We start from the raw sequence: 18,618 nt of genomic DNA on the forward strand, positions 1-18,618 counted from the left end.
TATATGTTTCCAAGTAGGCAATAGGCCACAATAATATAGTACCTGTTTCATAGGGTTGTTCTAAATATTAAGGTAATGCAATTAAAGAACTTAAATGCTGTGTTTTCGAGGACGTGTGTGTGTGTGTGTGTGTGTGTGTGTGTGTGTGTATGCGCGCGCACACGCGCGCAGGTATGGGTTCTCTCATCATGTGGGTCTCTGAACCTAAGTTGTTAGACTTGGTGGCAAGTGTCTTTGTATTCTGAGCCAACTTGAGGGACTCTCAATAAATAATAAGAAAAAAAATACAGTTGAGATTTATTTTGATTTAATATAAGTGCAGGTACCAGCTGTCTTAACACACTGTCCCTAGCATACAGTAGGTACCTAAATATTGTTTGCTATAAATGATAGTTAATATAAAAGGTGATTTGGTTGTCTATCTTTTTAACATAATTGTGGTTTTAAAGAGTCTTTTGAAATGACAAGTAGAATAGAATCATTTCTTAGTTTCATGCATTTCTAAGATAGCTTGAAAAGCATAAACAGATCTTATTACAGGTAACTTGAAAAGGAGCTTTTCTGGTAGAAAACATGGGGACATTGGGGCGCCACTGTTTTGCTAAACAATTAGTGTTTATACCTGGGAATTCCCCACGTGCAGGAAATAAACAGAGAGGTCTCAGAGGTGTGAGCAACATTTGCGGAGAAAGGACTTGAGGTGCTAATTGAGATGAAAGTGGTGGGCTCCACCTGGGTTCCTCACTAGCAGCCACACTGCTTCACAAATTGGTTCTTTGCCCCCCAAGGCGGAATTCACAGTCACACCTCTTCTGCCCTGCTTCATAAGCCCCGCCCTGCCCCGTAAGCCCCGCCCTGCCCCATAAGCCCAGCCTACCCTAGGCTCCAGGGATGATTGACCCCTTGTTAACTGTTTGAGGTACAAAGTATTTTCCTGGGTAGTCACCGAGCCATCAAATACTAAATAAAAAATGTCTAATAGTAAAACGAAAGGCAAGATCCTTTTAAAATTCCTTTCTTTTTGGATTAGATAACATGCACAGATACCAACTTAGAGTTGATAAAGTTCACAGAGAAGACTAGCTGACCCCAGGAGTTCAGCTCTGGGTAAGGGGTGGGGGTAGAGCATACAGTAGCTCTGAGCCTCGTGGAAGCTGTTCCTCATCCCCATGGCCGGAGGTTTTCCAAGTGAGGCAAGATCCTCAGCGCTGTTCAGATCACGTGTTCCAGACCCACACATGGGGGTCAGGATGGAGGGGAAGTGTCTTCTCAGTACCAGGCCCTGTTATCTGTGTGTGTGATCTATGCTGGAGTGAGGGTGGGGATGGGATGGGGACAGCCAAGGATGTAGGGGAGTGGTTCCCTGAGCCTCTGCACTAGCTCTGGAGTCTGCGTATCAGTTCACTGGTTTTCACAAGCCCACGACCATGTCCAACTCTTACGCTGCATCTGAGCTTCCCTCGTACAGGTCGAAGTCATGAACCCCAGAACTGCTGGGCTCCAGAACCTTCTCTTGACCCACTTTTCCCCTTTCCCCTTGCCTCCTCCTTCCATGGGACAGACTTTTGAGAAGCTATATACACAAGGAAATTACTCATCGTTCTGTCTCTCCTCCAATCATCAGCTCAAAAGCCCTGATCCTTCAGAGTTAGGAATTGTGCCCAGTTCTGGTCCTCCCCTAACCTAGAGCAGAGTCATTGCAGCTTAGATGTAGCCAGGCAGAGCTACACGAGCTACAGTCCGGTTGGCCCCTCTGTTTGAAAGGGTTTCTATCTGTGTATTCTGATGCTTTTCAGTTTTTTTCCCCCAGTGGCTTGTGTGGATTTATATGCAAGTTGAATCCATTGAGTACCCTGCGCTGTGAGTTTCAGGCAATGAAAAATGAGCTTCATGTTAATTGACAATGAAGTTAAGGAAGAAATTTTTATTGTTAATCAAGGGCTTAATTGCCTTTGGGACGTTTTAAATAAATGCCATGCAGTACTTAAGGAGCGATGCTGTGTAAGTGAGATGCAAAAATTCTTTAATTAAACCATCAAGGGTACTCCCTGATTGAAATCCCCCCTTATCTTAATAGTAAAACCTTCATGATTCATGTAATGACTCAATCAGGAGCAGAGTAAATGAAAGGCCCCTTGGAAGAACAAATCAATTGTGTAAATTGACTCAAGTTATTTCTGGGGTAGTTTTCTTATGGCTTCTTTGTATTGATCAAGACACGTTCCATGTGAATGTTTGTATGTGCAGTTTGTCTTTTTTTTGCCTTAAGTCCTGTTTCAGCCTGTAGTGTAGAGTGTAAGGGGTTCTGGGCTGTTGGAAAAAAGTGACATTTCCAGCTGGGTGGTGGTGACTTTAATCCCAGCTCTTGGATGCAGAGGCAGGTGGATCTCTGTGAATTCAAGGCCAGCCTGGTCTACAGAACAAGTTCCAGGATAAATGAATGATGGAACAAACAAAAATCGTTTTCTGGTTGACACCTTAGATTGTCCCTATCATTCATTCATATGAAGTGCTAAGTCATTCAGGCTGTCAGCAAACCTGAGCACAGCCAAACACAAAGCTTCATGCTCATAAGTGCGAGTGAATGTAAAGAAATTCAGCAGAGCCAGAGACTCAAAGGCACTTGGTTGATTCTTACTGTATATAGGAAACAAAACAGAAAACCAAATAGTTTGCCTTGATTGCTCAGTTTCCATCTGTGAATGACTGAAGTTCCTGGCTTGGGAATTTATGTGATAAGAAGGGGAAATAGGAGAATTGGAGGAGGTCCCTGACAGCAAGAACAGAGACTGGCAACATTTGCCACTGCCTGTGAGTAAGGCGTTCTCTAAGCAGAGGACCCTCAGCTGTGATTACTGAGCTAAGAACTGAAGTTGTCCTAAAATCCAATAAAAGTGGTCTGGTGAGGTGGCTCAGTGAGTAAAGGTGCCTGCTGCCAAGCCTGATGAATCCCTGGGACTTATCATGCTGGAAGGAGAAAACCAACTTCTGAGAGTTGTCTTTTTATCTATGTTTATTATATATATACACACACACACACATATATATATATATATGTGTGTGTATGTGTGTATACATATATACACACGTATATTACTCTCTATATATGTGTACATAGTACAAGCTTATGGTTAGATTTCATTTAATAAGAGAAACATTGTTCTCAGAATTATTTTTACTTTTTTTTTTATAGCTGAAAGGTTAGTAGAGACCAAGAAAGGCAGAGAGAGAGAGAGAGAGAGAGAGAGAGAGAGAGAGAGAGAGAGAGAGAATAGAGGAGTAGAGGCTGGCCATGAACACATGCAGAGTGAGGGGGAGAAAAATGGGGAGAGAAGGGACAGAGGGAGAAGAGGGTTAGAGAACAAGAAAGCAAGAGCCATTTTTTACATTTTTTTTTTTGTCTCTTATATTTTGAGACATGGTTTTGTTCTGTAACCCAGCTTAGCTCTAAACTCAGTCTCTAGTGTGTTGGGAGTATAGGCATATATTGTCATGTCCAGCTTAAAACCTTTTTTGGGGAGTGTGGGGGCTGTTTTGGCAAGTACTATACCAGAACACCAGCTTAAAAATCTTACAATATAGGATTACTTCTATTTTTAATACTTAAATTCAGTATTAAAGGTTGAAAGTTGTTAGAGAATGGTGTTTTTAAAAATGAGTCCACGAGAAATTGATTTTTCTGTATTTTTTGTTTCTGACTTGGAAAACTTTTTATTATTTATTTATTTATTTATAGGCAGGTTACCTGTAGGCTGTCTCTGGACATGTTAGCTGGTTGGGACAGATTGTAATCACAGGGAATTATAGCTGAATTTTCATATCCTGTTCTCCAGCTTGATCTGACAGTGTTTAAGCAGCATGCACACAGCGGGGTTGATGGCAGGAACTGCAGGTTCCAGTCATGGGACTGTTACTGGTAGCTGGTAGTGGGCAACTTCCCTGAGGGAGTTTAGGAGAACATCTGGGACTAAGGGTGGTGCAGAGCCCTGGGGTGGCAAAGGAACAGGATGGGGTACTGCTAACAGTGGAAATGGTGGTCGAGGTCACTGGGACAGGTTTCTAGAGTTCATCACCAATGCGTCTGTGTTTCCTGCTCAGTTTTAAGTATTCCTAAAATGTCTTCTTAAAAGTTCATTCTTTTTCTAAGGGAAAAATACTTATAGTTCTTAACCCAAAAGTGATGGGTGGGGGGTGGGGGGGATGTAAGACACAGATCTGGTTCTATGACAGCTGTAGCAAAGAAGTGTCTGTCACTGTTTACTCATGGGGTGATTACCCAGAAGTGTGGACAGGGAGAGACAGACAGACCATCAGTGCTCCCTCGCATCCGACTCTGCCCAGTACCTGAAGTGTGTCACTCACCAACCTGCTAGAAGATAAGGGTGATAAAAACAAACAAACAAACAAACAAACAAACACCTGTCCAGGATCAAGAGGATATTTAAAGGCTGGCCGACTGCTGACTAACCAATAGGCTTAAGGATATAGGAAATGCTTAACTCTCAGCAGAAAAACAGGCAGAAGTGGAGCATCTCTAACAGTGTGGTTTATCATCTAGTCAGAGCAAAGCCTGGCGAGCAGATAGGAAGATAGAGACAACCCGTTCTACCATTTACATCAGTTTTCCTTTCAAGACCTGGTCCTTACTTCGTAGCCCTGCCTGGACTGGAACTCACTATGTAGACCGTGCTGGTCTGGAGCTCACAGAGATTCACCTGCCTCTGCCTGCACAGCCCTGGGATCAAAGGTGCGAGCCACCATGCCTAGCCTAGCCTGTGCTGAAGCTTCTGAAGAGCATACACCCATGATCTTTAGCTGGCAGCATTTGTATTTAAATTGCTGGAAAATTTATATGAAGTCAAGGGTGATTCTATGTTGAAAGGGAGTGTTGTTGGAGATCTTCCTGTTTTGTTTTGGCATGTTTTGACTTGAATGTGTGACTGACAGTGGGCCCTCACCTGTTTACACACAGTAGGTTTCAGGCCATAATTATAATATCTACTAATTTGTACCTCAGAATGTGTGTGAAGCTCAGGACTCTGCTGCTAGTGATGTGGAGCACAGTGTCCGGTTGTCAACTGCTTCTAGGATGCCTTCTGCCAAGATCGCCCTTGCGACTTTTTCAAAACATTCTGCCTTTCCAACCGTCCATAAAGACACTTGCTTAGCATTTTTCTCTGACATTTTTTTCCACTCTTGAAATTTTAAAGAGGAAATTGCTAAATCACAGACACAGTTGTTTCAATACCTTGTCTTACATCTGTTGAGCTACATTTTATCTTATACTGTAGTCAAGCATTAAAGCCAGAGAATTACCCAATACCCTCTCTGTCAACACAGTGACTCTCATTTGTTTAAAAAAAAAAATCAAGGAAGAAATCTAAATGCTTAGGCACTTAAATTTATTTTTAAAGATAACCTGAGTCATTTTGGAAATCTATACTAAGTTAAAAAAAAAAATACTTGTCAACATCTTGCTTTTGTTAGTGGGCATGGACAAACCAGAAACTTACTTTGTATTTTCTTTTATAAACTTGACTTTTCAGAAAGTTCCCGCTTCCATATTAACAAGCCTGTAAGACTTGTTCATGTTGCAGAGACCCCACCAGTATCATTATATGTTTCTTAAGTGCAAAAGTTGGATGCAGGCAGGGGCTACTTAACTTGGGAAATGGCAGTTTTTCCCTCTCGTTCCTTTCCTGTCTAGTTTGTTTCATTTTGTAGCTGAGAGTTGTGGGTATTTTTTCTTTATTTAATTTCTTTTCTCATAGAAGAAGCTACTGGGCTCTTTTGTTTTGATTTTGATCTTTTGCTATTCCCCACCCCCCTTCCTTTTTCCCTTTGCATATTTTTCCTCTTCCGGGGAGAAATGTTCCTGACCAAATTTAAAACACTTGGGTGTTTCAGATCCCTGCAGGGCCATTTTGAGTATCTGGACCTGTAAAGGCCGAGTAATAACTACCTGAATTGCTTTTAATTACACAATATAGCTGCTTCATTTTCCTTCAGGTTTGTTCTGATTGATGCCGCAAGGCAATTGTAACCGCGGAGGATGGGATTAAGTGCCTCTCCAAGTGGCTTAGCTTCTTGTGGGAACAAAGGGGAAGAGGGAAACTCTCAGCTCCTTTTTGCCTGAGAAGCCTTTCTCTTCCCTAGCCGCATAAAGAAACACAATTAACAAACATTATCCCCAGAGGTAAATTGAAATGTACATGCAGACGAGAGGGGCTCTTGACTGCAATTAGACATATATGATCCAAGGTATCCTGGCCATTCATTAGCACTAATTGTTTGAGGAAGACGCTCAGAACAAATGATTAAAATGTAGGGGCCACGACGAGGATTAAGAGCCCGTGTGACAAAATGCACACTCTCAGCTGTAGTGATGACCCCCCCTTTGCGAAGCTGCTCTGATCCGAGGGCTTGCTTGGTGTTGCTCTGCGGTGAGCTCTTGGGTCGGCTTGAGACCCGGTGGTGTTTATAACAAACAATGTCTATCTTTCTTTCTTAATTAGTGGGAACTACTGTGCAAATGTTGATATTTTGTAATTGAATATCCTTTCCACTCTACTGGCCCTTTGGGCTATTATGGAAGTCTGTTGGTTTTGCTAGGAATCTGCCTAAGTTGAGTGTTTGGTTGTATTTCTTTGCTCTGCTTTCTTTAGAATGTCAGATACCGGGAAGACTGTGTGAAAGTTTGCTAGTGTGCATGTTTGACTGCTGGAGACAAAGGTTTAGGTAGCCCAGGCTGTCTTTGAAATTCCTCAGTGCTGGGATTGCAGACTTGTACAGTAGCTCCCAGATCCCTTCCTAGTTTGCAGATAATACCACAGCAGGACAGGCAAGTTCACCAGGTTCTTGGAAGTTGAAATTTCTAGTAGGGTCCCAGAGATCTGATGCAAATGACCTGGGAATGGATTGTTGCATTCTGCAGGGTTCCTGAAGGCTGGGGGATTAGACTATGAATCCATCAGTACCAAACTAAAAGGAGCTTGTCACTGGGACCTGTGGTAAAAGTACCATCCATATGGAGAGAGAGTTGGTCACCGGAGCCCCTCTACCTTGACAGTCCTGTTACTGGTTGGGTTACAAGTCAGCAAGAGAGAGTTAGAAGCATCAAAGAAGTGAAGAAGAGAGAAAAATTGATGGGAAATGGGCCAAGGAATTCCCAGAAGACTTGGGACCTTTGCTAGGCAGGCAGAAACAGAAAACTGTATCCTACAGTAGATATCCCACGCTGTCTCATTGGTAGCCCACAGTCTTCTCTCTGGGTTATGATTGAATTTCTACAACACAGGAAGAGGGGTCTTTGGTTCCACAAGAACCAGAGGCAGGGCTTGGGAACGTAGCTCAGTTGGTAGAGTGCTTGCCTCATAGGCAGAAAGGCCTGGGATTCATTCCCAACATCTTCTATGTCTGGAATGGTAGCACATACCTATGATCCCAGGACTCGGCTGTTGGCACAGGAGGACCAGAGGTTCAAGGTCATACTCCATCATATAATGAGTTTGAAGTCACCTTGAGCTACAGAGGACTCTGTCTGAAAGGAAAAGAAAAAACCAGCAAAGGCTTTCCAACAAGGGTCTAGCCTTTTCACCCAACAATACTTCTGAGGTGACTACCTCTTAGCCTATCACTAGCTACTCCAAAGGAAGATAAATCAGTATAGCTATTAGACAAGATACAAGATAACTTTGTAAAATGCACTATCATATTATGAACACACATATACTCTCTCTGTCTCTGTCTCTCTCAGTATCTCTTTCTTTCTCTGTGTCTCTGTGTCTCTGTGTCTGTTTCTGTCTCTCTCTCTCTCTCTCTCTCTCTCTCTTTCTCTCTCTCTCTCTCTCTCTCTCTCAACTGTCCTTAAATTTAAAGCAGTTTCCAGGTGGCCTTTCCCTAAACGGAGCTGGATAAGGTTAGTTTTTTTAGTCCGTTAAACATTGAAAACAAAAATGAAAGTCCATCTATGTTATAAAGAGACTCCCTGCTCACACCCATGTGCTCCATCTTAATTTTCATCACACTAGCTCTGAATAATTATGAAGAAGAAAACAGTCTTAATCTTATTGTGGGTTCTACACAATCAAAGCTGCAGTGCGGGATTCAAGATCGCAGCTTGCATTCACAGCTTTTGTGTATGTGGTGTGGGTCTGGCAATTAGACCCAGGCTGTGTTTCTTCCTTAAGAAATTATTCAGAGAGAGGGAGAGAGAGCATGAGAGTGAGAGAGAGATTGCAATAGTATATGCTCACAAATATCTACAGACCAGAATAGTCTAGGGATTTTGGCCAGCAAAGATATCAAAATTCAAAACTATGTAACATTTTGGCCTCATTTTCATTGAGATTGACACTTGAAAGGAATTTTTGAACAATCTGGAAAGAAACAAGAGATTCCACTAACCAAGATCAGTTTCATGACAGTTATTTAAAAAAAGAAAAAGTAGGAGAACCATTTCTTCTCAAAGTTGCAGGACCATTTTTTTTTCCTGGAGTGAAAAAAGATTCTGCCTTGATTATTTCTCTCTATCAAAGAATCCAGTCCGGAGGAGGCACATTAATTTGATGTATATAGCAGCCTTTGAACCTTGGAAGACTGTAACAGGATCTGTCTGGGCTGCTGTAGGGTTAGTTGGTGGAGTGTCTGCTCAGTATTCACAAAGACCTGGGTTCCATCCACTACACTGAATAAATAGGGCATTGCACACTGTGATCCCAGTGCTTGGAAGGTGGGGGCAGGAGGGGCAGGAGGGGCAGGAGGATCAGAAGCGCAAGGTCACCATCTGGCTACATATTGAGGCTAGCCTGAGCTACGTGAGATAAAAAAAAAAAAAAAAAAAAAAACCAGGAATCTTCAGCTGCATCCATTAGGTCTACAGTTGTCCTTCCTGACCTTGAACAAGTTTAAAAACTTTTGTAGTTCAAGTCTGCCTAATTACTACTAAAGTTCTGAAGTTCTTAACGACCCAGGAAGCATCATCTCGGCTTCAGCTATTCCTTTTGCCATGGAAACACCCAATGCTAATGGAGTCTCGTAAGTCGGAAGAACTTAGCGGACGTTTGTTTTTATTTACGGTGTTTTACTTTTGACTTTCTCTTTACTTTATACATTGCTTATGTATCTGAAGTCATACAGTTTGATCCACTTCAGTTTTGTAGTGGAGGTGTTATTATTTGTTAGTGGGTTTGATTGCGACAGAATCTCATTATGTGCCTCTGGCTGGCCTGGAATTCACTATGCATCTCCCAAATATCGGGATTACAAGTGTGTGCCACTTGCACTTGTATTTATTTCACTCAGCTTGTTTAATTATTTGGTTACATTTAGATGATTGTGTCTGTGTATGCTGCGGCATGCTTGTAGAAGTCAGAAGGATTTGATGGAATTGATTCTCTCCGGCCACAGGGGTCCAGGGATGGAACTTAAGTCCTTACGCTTGGCAGCAAACACCTTTACAATTTGTGTTTTTGAAAGAATCTCACTGCACTGCCCAGCTAGCCTTGAACTCTTGGAGCTACAGGTGTGCCTACCACACCTGGTTAGTGGATAGCTTGGTTGCTATGGGAACATTATTTCCGATACTGTTCACTGGGCTGTTTTTGATATATTGTCTTTTCTGTTCTTGGCTTTAGAGTGAGACCTTGGGAATTCGAACACTGGACAGTCGAGCTAGATCTGTTCTGAGTGGTTATCTTGGGTAATGTGTGGGAATCTTCCTCTTTTTTGGTGATCTGGAGTACCAGGGACCAGAGCTGTGAATGGTCTCTACTGAAGACAGAGTAAAGCCTGACTGGCAGGTCCTTTAGGTTTTTCATGATAATTGACTGACACTTTGACCTGGCTGATGTGCTGTGCCTCAGTTCCCTGCAGTGGGTTATCATTTAGTCTCTGAGACAGAGTCCAGGGAACACCCTCTGGACCACATTCTAGGGAGGGTTAATAATGAACTGTTGAGGAGTAGCATCCTGCTCATGGCGGGGGGTGGGGTAGGGGGTGGCATGCTGTCAATCTCAGCTTGGGGAGGCAGAAACAGGAGGGTCTGGGGGACGTTGGAGGCTCCTTTTGAGCCCTTTGTATTTTTAAGAGCCTCATAAAACAAACAAACAAACAAACAAACAAACAAACAAACTCTAACTGCATTGTGCTCTTCATGTGGCTGGGGAAGACTCGAGGCTCCCTTCCATCTTGACTGAGACAGTGTCTGGCTATGTGACACTGGTTGGATGGAATTCTCCATGTCTAGTCTCAATCTCACAGAGACCTGACTGCCACTGATTCCCAAGTGCCAGGATTTAAGATAGATGCTGACCATAGGAGGTTCCTCTCTGAACCTCATGCCATACCAGGGAAATAACCAAACCTTTCATTTTCCTACAGAACTTCTGCTTCTCTCACAAAGATCAAGAAAGTGTAGGACTAAGGAGAATAACCTCTAATAGGCACATGCTTTCTTGTCAGTACCCAATACTCACACACACACACACATACACTCACACACATGTGCTCATGCAGACACATACACACATAAACACAGACAAAGACACATAGACACGGATACACACATAGATATACATACACAAACAGGAACACACACACAGACATACACGCACATAGGGACATACATACACAGACATACATACATGAACACACACACACAGACACACATAGAAACACACACGGACAGAGACACACATGGATACAGAGACATACACATGGACACACACACAGATACAGACATGCACACACACACATGCACACAGTCACACAGACAGATACATACACAGGGACACACACAGACACAGACATGCAAGCACACATACCCCCACACACGGGTGCATGCACACTCCATCTCACTTCTCCTTCTCTTTTCCTCCCTAACTTGTACTTTCCCATCAGCCCAGCATATATCCCGTCCACCCCATCTTGACTTCATCAGCCTCCTTACATTGGGCTGGTTTGCCCTGCTTTTGGACAAATGTCCCTCTTAGCCCCCAGCAGGGATACCAGTGCCCTGTACTTGAGCCACTGTGGAAATGACTGTTGCTGTACTAATCAATAAAGACAGGATACAAGCAAGCGTCTCCAAGTGGGATCTGCTCGTGACCAGTGCAGTCATGTGGGGATTTCCCTGTTCCTCCAACTTGCTACTGTTTCCAATCTTTCACCTGGACAGCTAGAACTGGGTGGCCACACATGGTAAACTCACTGGGTGACAGTGAGGTACTTCTGAATGGTGGCCTTCCTTGTTTGTGCAGCCATAGTCCTTACTTAAAAATGGCTAGCTTGTGGCAGGCTGTGCTTACATTCTACATGTCTGATCCTGAAGTTCAGTAACTGTGTGTGTGTGTGTGTGTGTGTGTGTGTGTATGCCTGTGTCCTGGTGTGTCTGTGTGTGGGTGTGTGTTTGTGTGTGGGGTGTGTGGTGTGTGTGTCTGTGTGTCTCTGTGTGGTATGTGTGTGTGGTATGTGTGCCTATGTGTGTGTGATGTATTATGTGTGGTATGTGTATGGGGTGTGTGTCTGTGTATGTGGTATGTGTGCCTGTGTGTGTGTCTATGTGTGGTATGTGTGGTGTGGTATATGTGTGTGTATGTACTTGTGTATGTGTGTCTATGTGTGGTATGTGTGTGGTGTGTGTGTGTCTGTGTGTGGGGTGTGTGTGGTGTCTGTGTGGTATGTGTGGTGTGGTATGTGGGATGTGTGTGCTATGTGTATATGTATATGTGTGTGGTGTGTGTGGTATGAGTGTATAGTGTGTGGTTTGTATGTGTGGTATGTGCTGTGTGTGTGTGTGTATATGTGGTGTGTGTGTGTGTGTGTGTGTGTGTGTGTGTGTGTTGAGATAGTTTCAACATGTAGCCCAGCCTGGCCTTGAACTGCTGATACTCCTGCCTAAGTATCTGGAGTGCTGGGATCAAAGCCCTGAGCTGTCCACGTCTGTCTCTATGGATTTGTCTTCTCTAGGGATGGATAGATTTGGACCATGCATCATTTATCCCTTTGTGTCTAGCTTCTTCCACTCTGTGTAAAGGATACATTTAGCTTTGGACATAGTATTTGTTGCCTTTCTCATTTTGTGTAAGCAGAGATCCTGGCCTCAGGGTCACTTACAGGAACTAGCTTTGCCCCTTTGTGTTCTGGTAGTCTGAGAAGTACCAGTTCAGGAACCACCCCACGGTTATCAAAGCAAGGTGCGAGAATGCATGCTGTAATGCCAGCACATAGAAGGAGCCACATGACTCTGAGGCCAGCATGGGCTACATAGTAAGACCATGCCTCAGGTAAAGAAGGATGTCTGCCCTTTGCTCTACAATACTTCTTTCCTAGGGGTTTCCTTGCCAAGGACATAAGAAGACATGCTTGGTACATGGCTCACCAGAGAGGCCTCAAGGCAGACAGGCACAGCCCGTGGGTCGTGCATTGGAAGTCAACCCACGTGGACCATGAACCACATACTCTTAAGTGTCTGCTTTGGATGCAAGGCTCTTCTTTATCTGGGCCCTAATTGAGCTCATGACATATGCTCTTTTGTTCAAGGGGGGTTTGCGTTGGAAATGTTTTCTTGCTCTTATGAACCAGCTACACACCTATCTGCAGCTCGTAGGAAGACAAATAGTTGTTATGTGGCTCTTCCATCCATGGAACCCCACCACCCATTCTGTGTGCCGTTGCCATAGTAACCAACACAGTTTTTCAAACTCGGGAAGGAATCTCTGGGGCACTTGGGAACTTAGCAAAGTGAGAACATAAGTGGAGCCTAATCATAGATGCTGGCGTAGACACCTGATTATTAATAGCTTAAGCCAAGTGGAAATTAATAAGTGACTTTTGCTGTCATTTTGAGAGTAGGAAGGATGCACTAATGGGCTCTTATTTTCACTTAACGCACAGATTCTCCAGTACCTGTGTCCAATGCCAGACCAGGTCAGAACTCAGCTCTTTTGCTTTTTGAAGTAGGGTCTTGCATACCCTAGGCAAGTGCTCTACCCTTTTTTCAAATGCCCAGCCTTTTTAAAAAAATGTGTTGCATGTATGTGAGTTGCATATGCATGTGTGTCATGAGCATGCAGGCTAGAAGACAGCTTTTGGTGTTGTCTTTAGGAATGCCGTTCATCTCATCTGAAACATGATCTGTCACAGCCTGGAGCTGACCAAGTACTCGACACTGGACAGCCTGTGATTCCCAGGGATCCTTCTGTCCCTGACGACGACTGTGCACCTCCATGCCTGGCATTTTGACATGGGTTCTGGAGGCTGAACACAGCTTTTTGTGATTAAGAAACAAGCAGTCTTCAGGCTGAGCTGTTTCCCCAGGCTTCCCCACACTCAAGTTTTAAATTTTTATTTTTTTGAGACAGTGTCTTGTTATACTGCTCTCTGTTGCTACGTTATGCTACAATGTAGCACAGGCTGGCCTAAAACTGGCCTCAGCCACTCAAGAGCTAGGATTCTAGGCATGTGCCTTTATATGTGGCTCAATGGAATTTGTTAAACAGAAGCTATTGTACACAGTGGGAAGATCTAGCACCCTGGCCTGCACACTTAGGTGTGCATTAGAACCATGAAAAAACCTTAAGAAAGGCCTGGAGCCCGGGTATGTCTCCACATACCAGGTATGGCCTGTACCAGTGATGCCACCACAGTGTCAGGAGCAGGAGACAGATAGCTCAGAACTTAAACGCATCTATAACTCTGGGAACTCCTCTCAAACAAAGCAGATCCTTGACTTTGCCTCCAAAAGAATTCCAGAGTGAGTGGGTATGAAGCAGAGTTGGGGTTCAAAAGGAGGTTTGTTTGACAAGGTGTGATGGTGTTTGCTTTGGTTTTAGCTTTTTGAGAAAGGGTCTTACTACATAGCTCTGGCTGTTCTGGAACTCAGTCTGTAGACCAGGCCACTTTGGGACTCACCAAGATCAGCCTGCCCTCCTAAGGGCTGGGATTAAAGGTGTGCTCCATCTTGCCCAGCCCCTGAGTTTAGTGATTTTTATTGTGTTGCTATTGTTTTAAGACAGTCTGGTCTTTTGTAGCCCAGATTGACTGATAATGACCTCGAACTGCTGATCCTCATGCTGGGCTTACAGATGTGCCACCATCCCTGGCTGAATCTGATAAACCTTTAAACGTTCCCAGGTATTGGTATACGGACTCTTAGGTTGAGAGCTCCCCTATCCCTGGCACCTAGATACAGAAATAGGTAACTAGGTGAGAGGAGGAAAGAAAGTAGATGAAAACCAGGCCAGGAGAGGAGCCTCCCTCTGAAATGTGTCCTCTAAAAAGGGTTGCTCAGTAGAGATAATAATTCACCATAAGGCTGCCACATTTTTCCCCTCACGCTTTGCATATAGTTTGGATACATTTACATTTTGACTGTGATGAGGTAATAACTCCTAGAGTGTAAGATAAAGTAAGTTTGATCTTATCACCTACTGTGTACATCAGCGATCAGTGCTGAACACAGACTGAGCACAGGACAGATTTGGGAGCAGTCAGGGATCAGAGAAGGACGAGGACTCAGTAGCCAAAAGAGAAGAGAGACTTGCAGAAACCTCCATCTTCTGTGGAGCAGGGACCCTAGAGACCTGAGTCCACAATGAAACTTTAAGCTAAGGTCTCTTGGCAAATTCCTTCTTTTTATTCCAAATATGTCCTGCCCTCTCCCCCCTCAGCCCTCACCTTGAGCCTGTGTGGCTGTCTTAGTCAGGGTTTCTATTCCTGCATAAAACATCATGACTAAGAAGCAAATTGGGGAGGAAAGAGTTTATTCAGCTTACACTTCCACATTGCTGTTCATCACCAAAGGAAGTCAGGACAGGAATTTGGAGGCAGGAGCTGATACAGAGGCCATGGAGGGCTGTTACTTACTGGCTTGCTTCCCCTGGCTTGCTCAGCTTGCTTTCTTATAGAACCCAGGACCACTAGCCCAGGGATGGCACCACTCACAATGGGCCCTCCCCCCTTTGATCACTAATTGAGAAAATGCTCTACAGCTGGATCTCATGGAGATATTTGAAACCTCAAGGAAGGCTCCTTTCTCTGTGATAACTCCAGTTTGTGTCAAGTTGACACACAAATCCAGCCAGTACAATGGCCTCTCTCAGCCCATTCTGTGGAGATCCCTCTCTGGAGCTTCTGGGTGCCATGTTGCTTTGGGACACCTCTTCATCATGCTTGTGTGCAGCAGTGACCTAGGCAAGGTACTTGGTAAGGGCCACAGTAGGGCTGACCTCTACAGTGTCCTCAAGATCTGAGCAAGGCTTTTGTCCCTGCATCCTAATGTTTGATTCTCTTCCCATCTTCTGTCAGACAGAATATTAGGTCAAAGTAGATCCAAGTATATTTGATAGGTTAAAGCCAGTCAAATTTCAGCAATTTCAAGCCATTTGGCTGTATGTTTTCCACCACATAGTACTGCCATTCTGAACCTTTGAAATGCTTTCATTAGGTTTGTTTCTAGCCAATTATAAAAGAAATAAGAAAGGACAGGAACATTGCTTGTGATCATTGTTTAAAATAAGAGAATCGTGCAGAAAGAGAAGTCATAACTCCCAAATGTACACTTTAGAGCTATTCCCATCAAATCTCAAGGAACTTCCTTCCAAGCATTTCTCACTGAATACTTCACTAAGCTAAAATACTACTGTGTTTGTAATATTACATCTTCCATTTAAAATACCATACAGGAGGCCAGAGAGATGGCTCAGTGGGTAAAGGGGCTTGTTATGCAAGTCTGGAGACCAGAGTTTGATCCCCAGAGCTACATAAAGAGAGAAGAGAACTGACTGCCAAGTTTTCTTCTGACTCTACCTGTGTATGCACAGGTCCACCCACACTCACACATACGGATCACCCACACCCACACACAAACACATGCACAGATAATATAAATAAGCAAAGGACTTAAAGGATTAAGATATCAATTGAAACTTTCTTCATTTAACATTAAGTATCTTTGTAAGTATTTTTCAGCTAAAGTAAAATTGACAAGACTTTATATTGAAAGTGTTTTGATGTTCTGATATATATCATGAAATTACTCATCCATTAACTGGCACACCTGTTATCTCTCATTATTAACGCATATTTGATCAGAATAATTAAAATCTACTCTCTTAATAAATTAGAAGTATATGATATAGTGATAGTATAATCTCCAGGATTTTATCCATCTTTTGGACACAACTTTGAACCCTGCCAACAACTTCCTGCTTTCTTTCCCTTTCTTTACATCCTCCCAGACAGTCCTGTTGAAAATCACACTGCTACCCTAATTCTAAGAGGTGGACCTTGCGTGAGGGGGTACAGGTGGAGCTGAGGTCAAAGTCTGGTGCCTTCTCCAGTGTTCTTACTTAACTTGGTGCACTATTTAGTTAGATTGGCGGGTCAGCAAGTTTCCAGTGTCTGCCCCACCAGTACTGGAATTACAGGAATGCATTGGTGCAGTCTTGTAGGTTTAAACACTTTGGAACTCTGAAATCTAATTTGTTACTGTTTTTATTTCTGTTTTGGAGTGGTTTTTTTTTTTTTTCTTTTTGATCTAGGTCTCATTATGTGCCACAGGCTAGACTCAGACTCAAACTCAAGATTCCCCCAGCCTTGGCTACCCACTGCTGCTGCTTCCTCTTCTTTTCTCCCCCACTCCCACCCCTCCACCCCCTTCTTCAATCTCTAGGCCAGATCGACCTCCTATGTAGCCGTAGATGATCTTGAACTGCTCCTTCTGCCTCCCCTCCTAGGTGGTGGGATTGTAGCTGTATACTACCATGTCTCATTGATCATTTGTTGGGAATCAACCTAGGGCTTTGTTCATACTATGTAAGCACTCAAATCACTGAGCTACATCTGTAATCCCTGCTTTAGCCTCTTGAATACTGGGATTATAGGCATGAGCCATTATGCTGAGCCTGAAATTCTGGAATCCACTTGCATGACAGGTGTCATTACTTTGTGTCAGTTTGAGTTTACCATACCTGTTTCTCAGTTATGTCTTAACTGTGTATATGTTTGGAATGATCTGCAAATTTCCTGATGGTCACAGGGTAGACAAAGAGGCCGTGGCTGTTGGTACAACAGCAAGCGTAGTCCTGGCACTGGGATAGGAGTGTGAGGCAGGAGGCACTTGAATTCTGGTTCACTAGTGCTCTAGAACAAGGAGAAACAAAATAAGAACAACAAAAACGAAACCCAACTACAACCCAACAACAACAACAAAACCCCCAAACACGATAGTTGTTATAACATCCTCATATACTGGGGCTTTCATAGGGTGGCTTCACAGGTGGCTCATTTGCTTTTGTTCTTATACAGGGTCGTATTTTCCTATTTCTTTGTATGACTTCCTAGTTTTCATATTGAAAACTGAGTATTTGAATTGAAATATGCAGAATGTGTGTGAATCAGATTCTCCAGGGTTTGCCCTTAGTTTGAGATTAGCCTGGGTACCCTAGTGATGAGTCAAGGTTATGTATGTAACAAGAGTCATCTCAAAAACTCAAAAAATAGGTGGTTGTAGTGGCTCACGCCTTTAATCTCAGTATTTTGGAGGCAGAAGTGGGCAGATCTCTGTGAGCTCAAATCCAGCTTGGTCTATATTGTGAGTTCCAGTACAATCTAGGTTACATGTTGGGACCCTGTCTTATAACCAAAAAGCCAAAACAGGATGAGAGAGATGGTTTAGCTCCTAAGAGCAGAGAGGGACTGGGTTTAGTACTGACACGAACCCTGGTGGCTCACAACCACCTGTGACTTCAGCTTCAAGGAACCCAAAGGCCACATGTGTACCCTTCCTACCACCAAATATCCATAATTTAAAATTATTTTTACATATGTTTAAAAAGCCAAAAGGAGTGAATGGCTAAGAGCAAAGTTTGGTCACAAATTTATAAATACAGAATTCCATTTTGGACTAATCCTAGTTACTTCCCTTGCAGGAAGGTATCCCTCGTGGCCAGGGTCTGCAAGCCTGGATACAGCTCCTTGTCCAGTCACAAGTATGTCCCTCGGAGGGCGGTGCTGTATGTGCCTGGGAATGACGAAAAGAAAATAAGGAAGATCCCATCCTTGAAAGTAGATTGTGCCGTGCTGGACTGCGAGGATGGTGTTGCGGAAAACAAAAAGGTAAGGCGTGGTTTCCAGATGGAGCGAACCTGGGCTGGCATCCATTGCTCTTGAGCTAGCCTTCTTCATCATGGTTTGGAGGTGTCTGTTATCCTCAGCCTTCTGTCTATCCGTCGTCCTCAGTCTTACTTAGAGCGGTTTTTTACTTCAGCCAAAAACATTGGTTCTAACTCTTGCTGTTATGCCCCTTCTCTGAAAGAAGGGACATGAGTACCACCAAAATGTATCTTAAAACCACGATATTCAATAGCTGTGATTGGTGTGCGTATAAATAGGTAACCAAATGTGCTCTGTGGTATTGGTTAGCTTAAGTAAATTGTTGCCCTAGCCCTCGGCACCCCCCCCCCCCAGATGATCCTTGGGGGTAAGGGGTGAGAAGGTGCGGGAATCAGTGACACAAATCCTGGGAGCCAGGTAAGAAGCAGAAGCAGACTCATTTAAAGAAATAATGATGGGTGCCTATATACCCTCCACCCGCCTCCCCGTGGTCCCCAAGTGTTT

The 18,618-nt window shown here is 43.6% G+C and overlaps 1 protein-coding gene across 5 annotated transcripts in view; it reads left to right on the plus strand.

The window, feature by feature from the left end:
- The window catches only part of Clybl (citrate lyase beta like), a 218,833-nt gene that overhangs the window by 107,317 nt on the left and 92,898 nt on the right, over positions 1-18,618 (plus strand). For all 5 annotated transcript variants that reach the window (XR_004116053.1, XM_031361087.1, XM_031361089.1 and 2 more), the window contains exon 2: positions 17,931-18,117. Coding sequence is in view for 4 of the 5 variants with exons in the window: in XM_031361087.1 (XP_031216947.1) it covers positions 17,931-18,117 (187 nt within the window). In the remaining variant the exon portion in view is untranslated. The remainder of the gene's footprint in view (positions 1-17,930; positions 18,118-18,618) is intronic.

Source organism: Mastomys coucha, unplaced genomic scaffold (genome assembly GCF_008632895.1).
Source record: "Mastomys coucha isolate ucsf_1 unplaced genomic scaffold, UCSF_Mcou_1 pScaffold9, whole genome shotgun sequence".
NCBI lineage: Eukaryota > Metazoa > Chordata > Mammalia > Rodentia > Muridae > Mastomys > Mastomys coucha.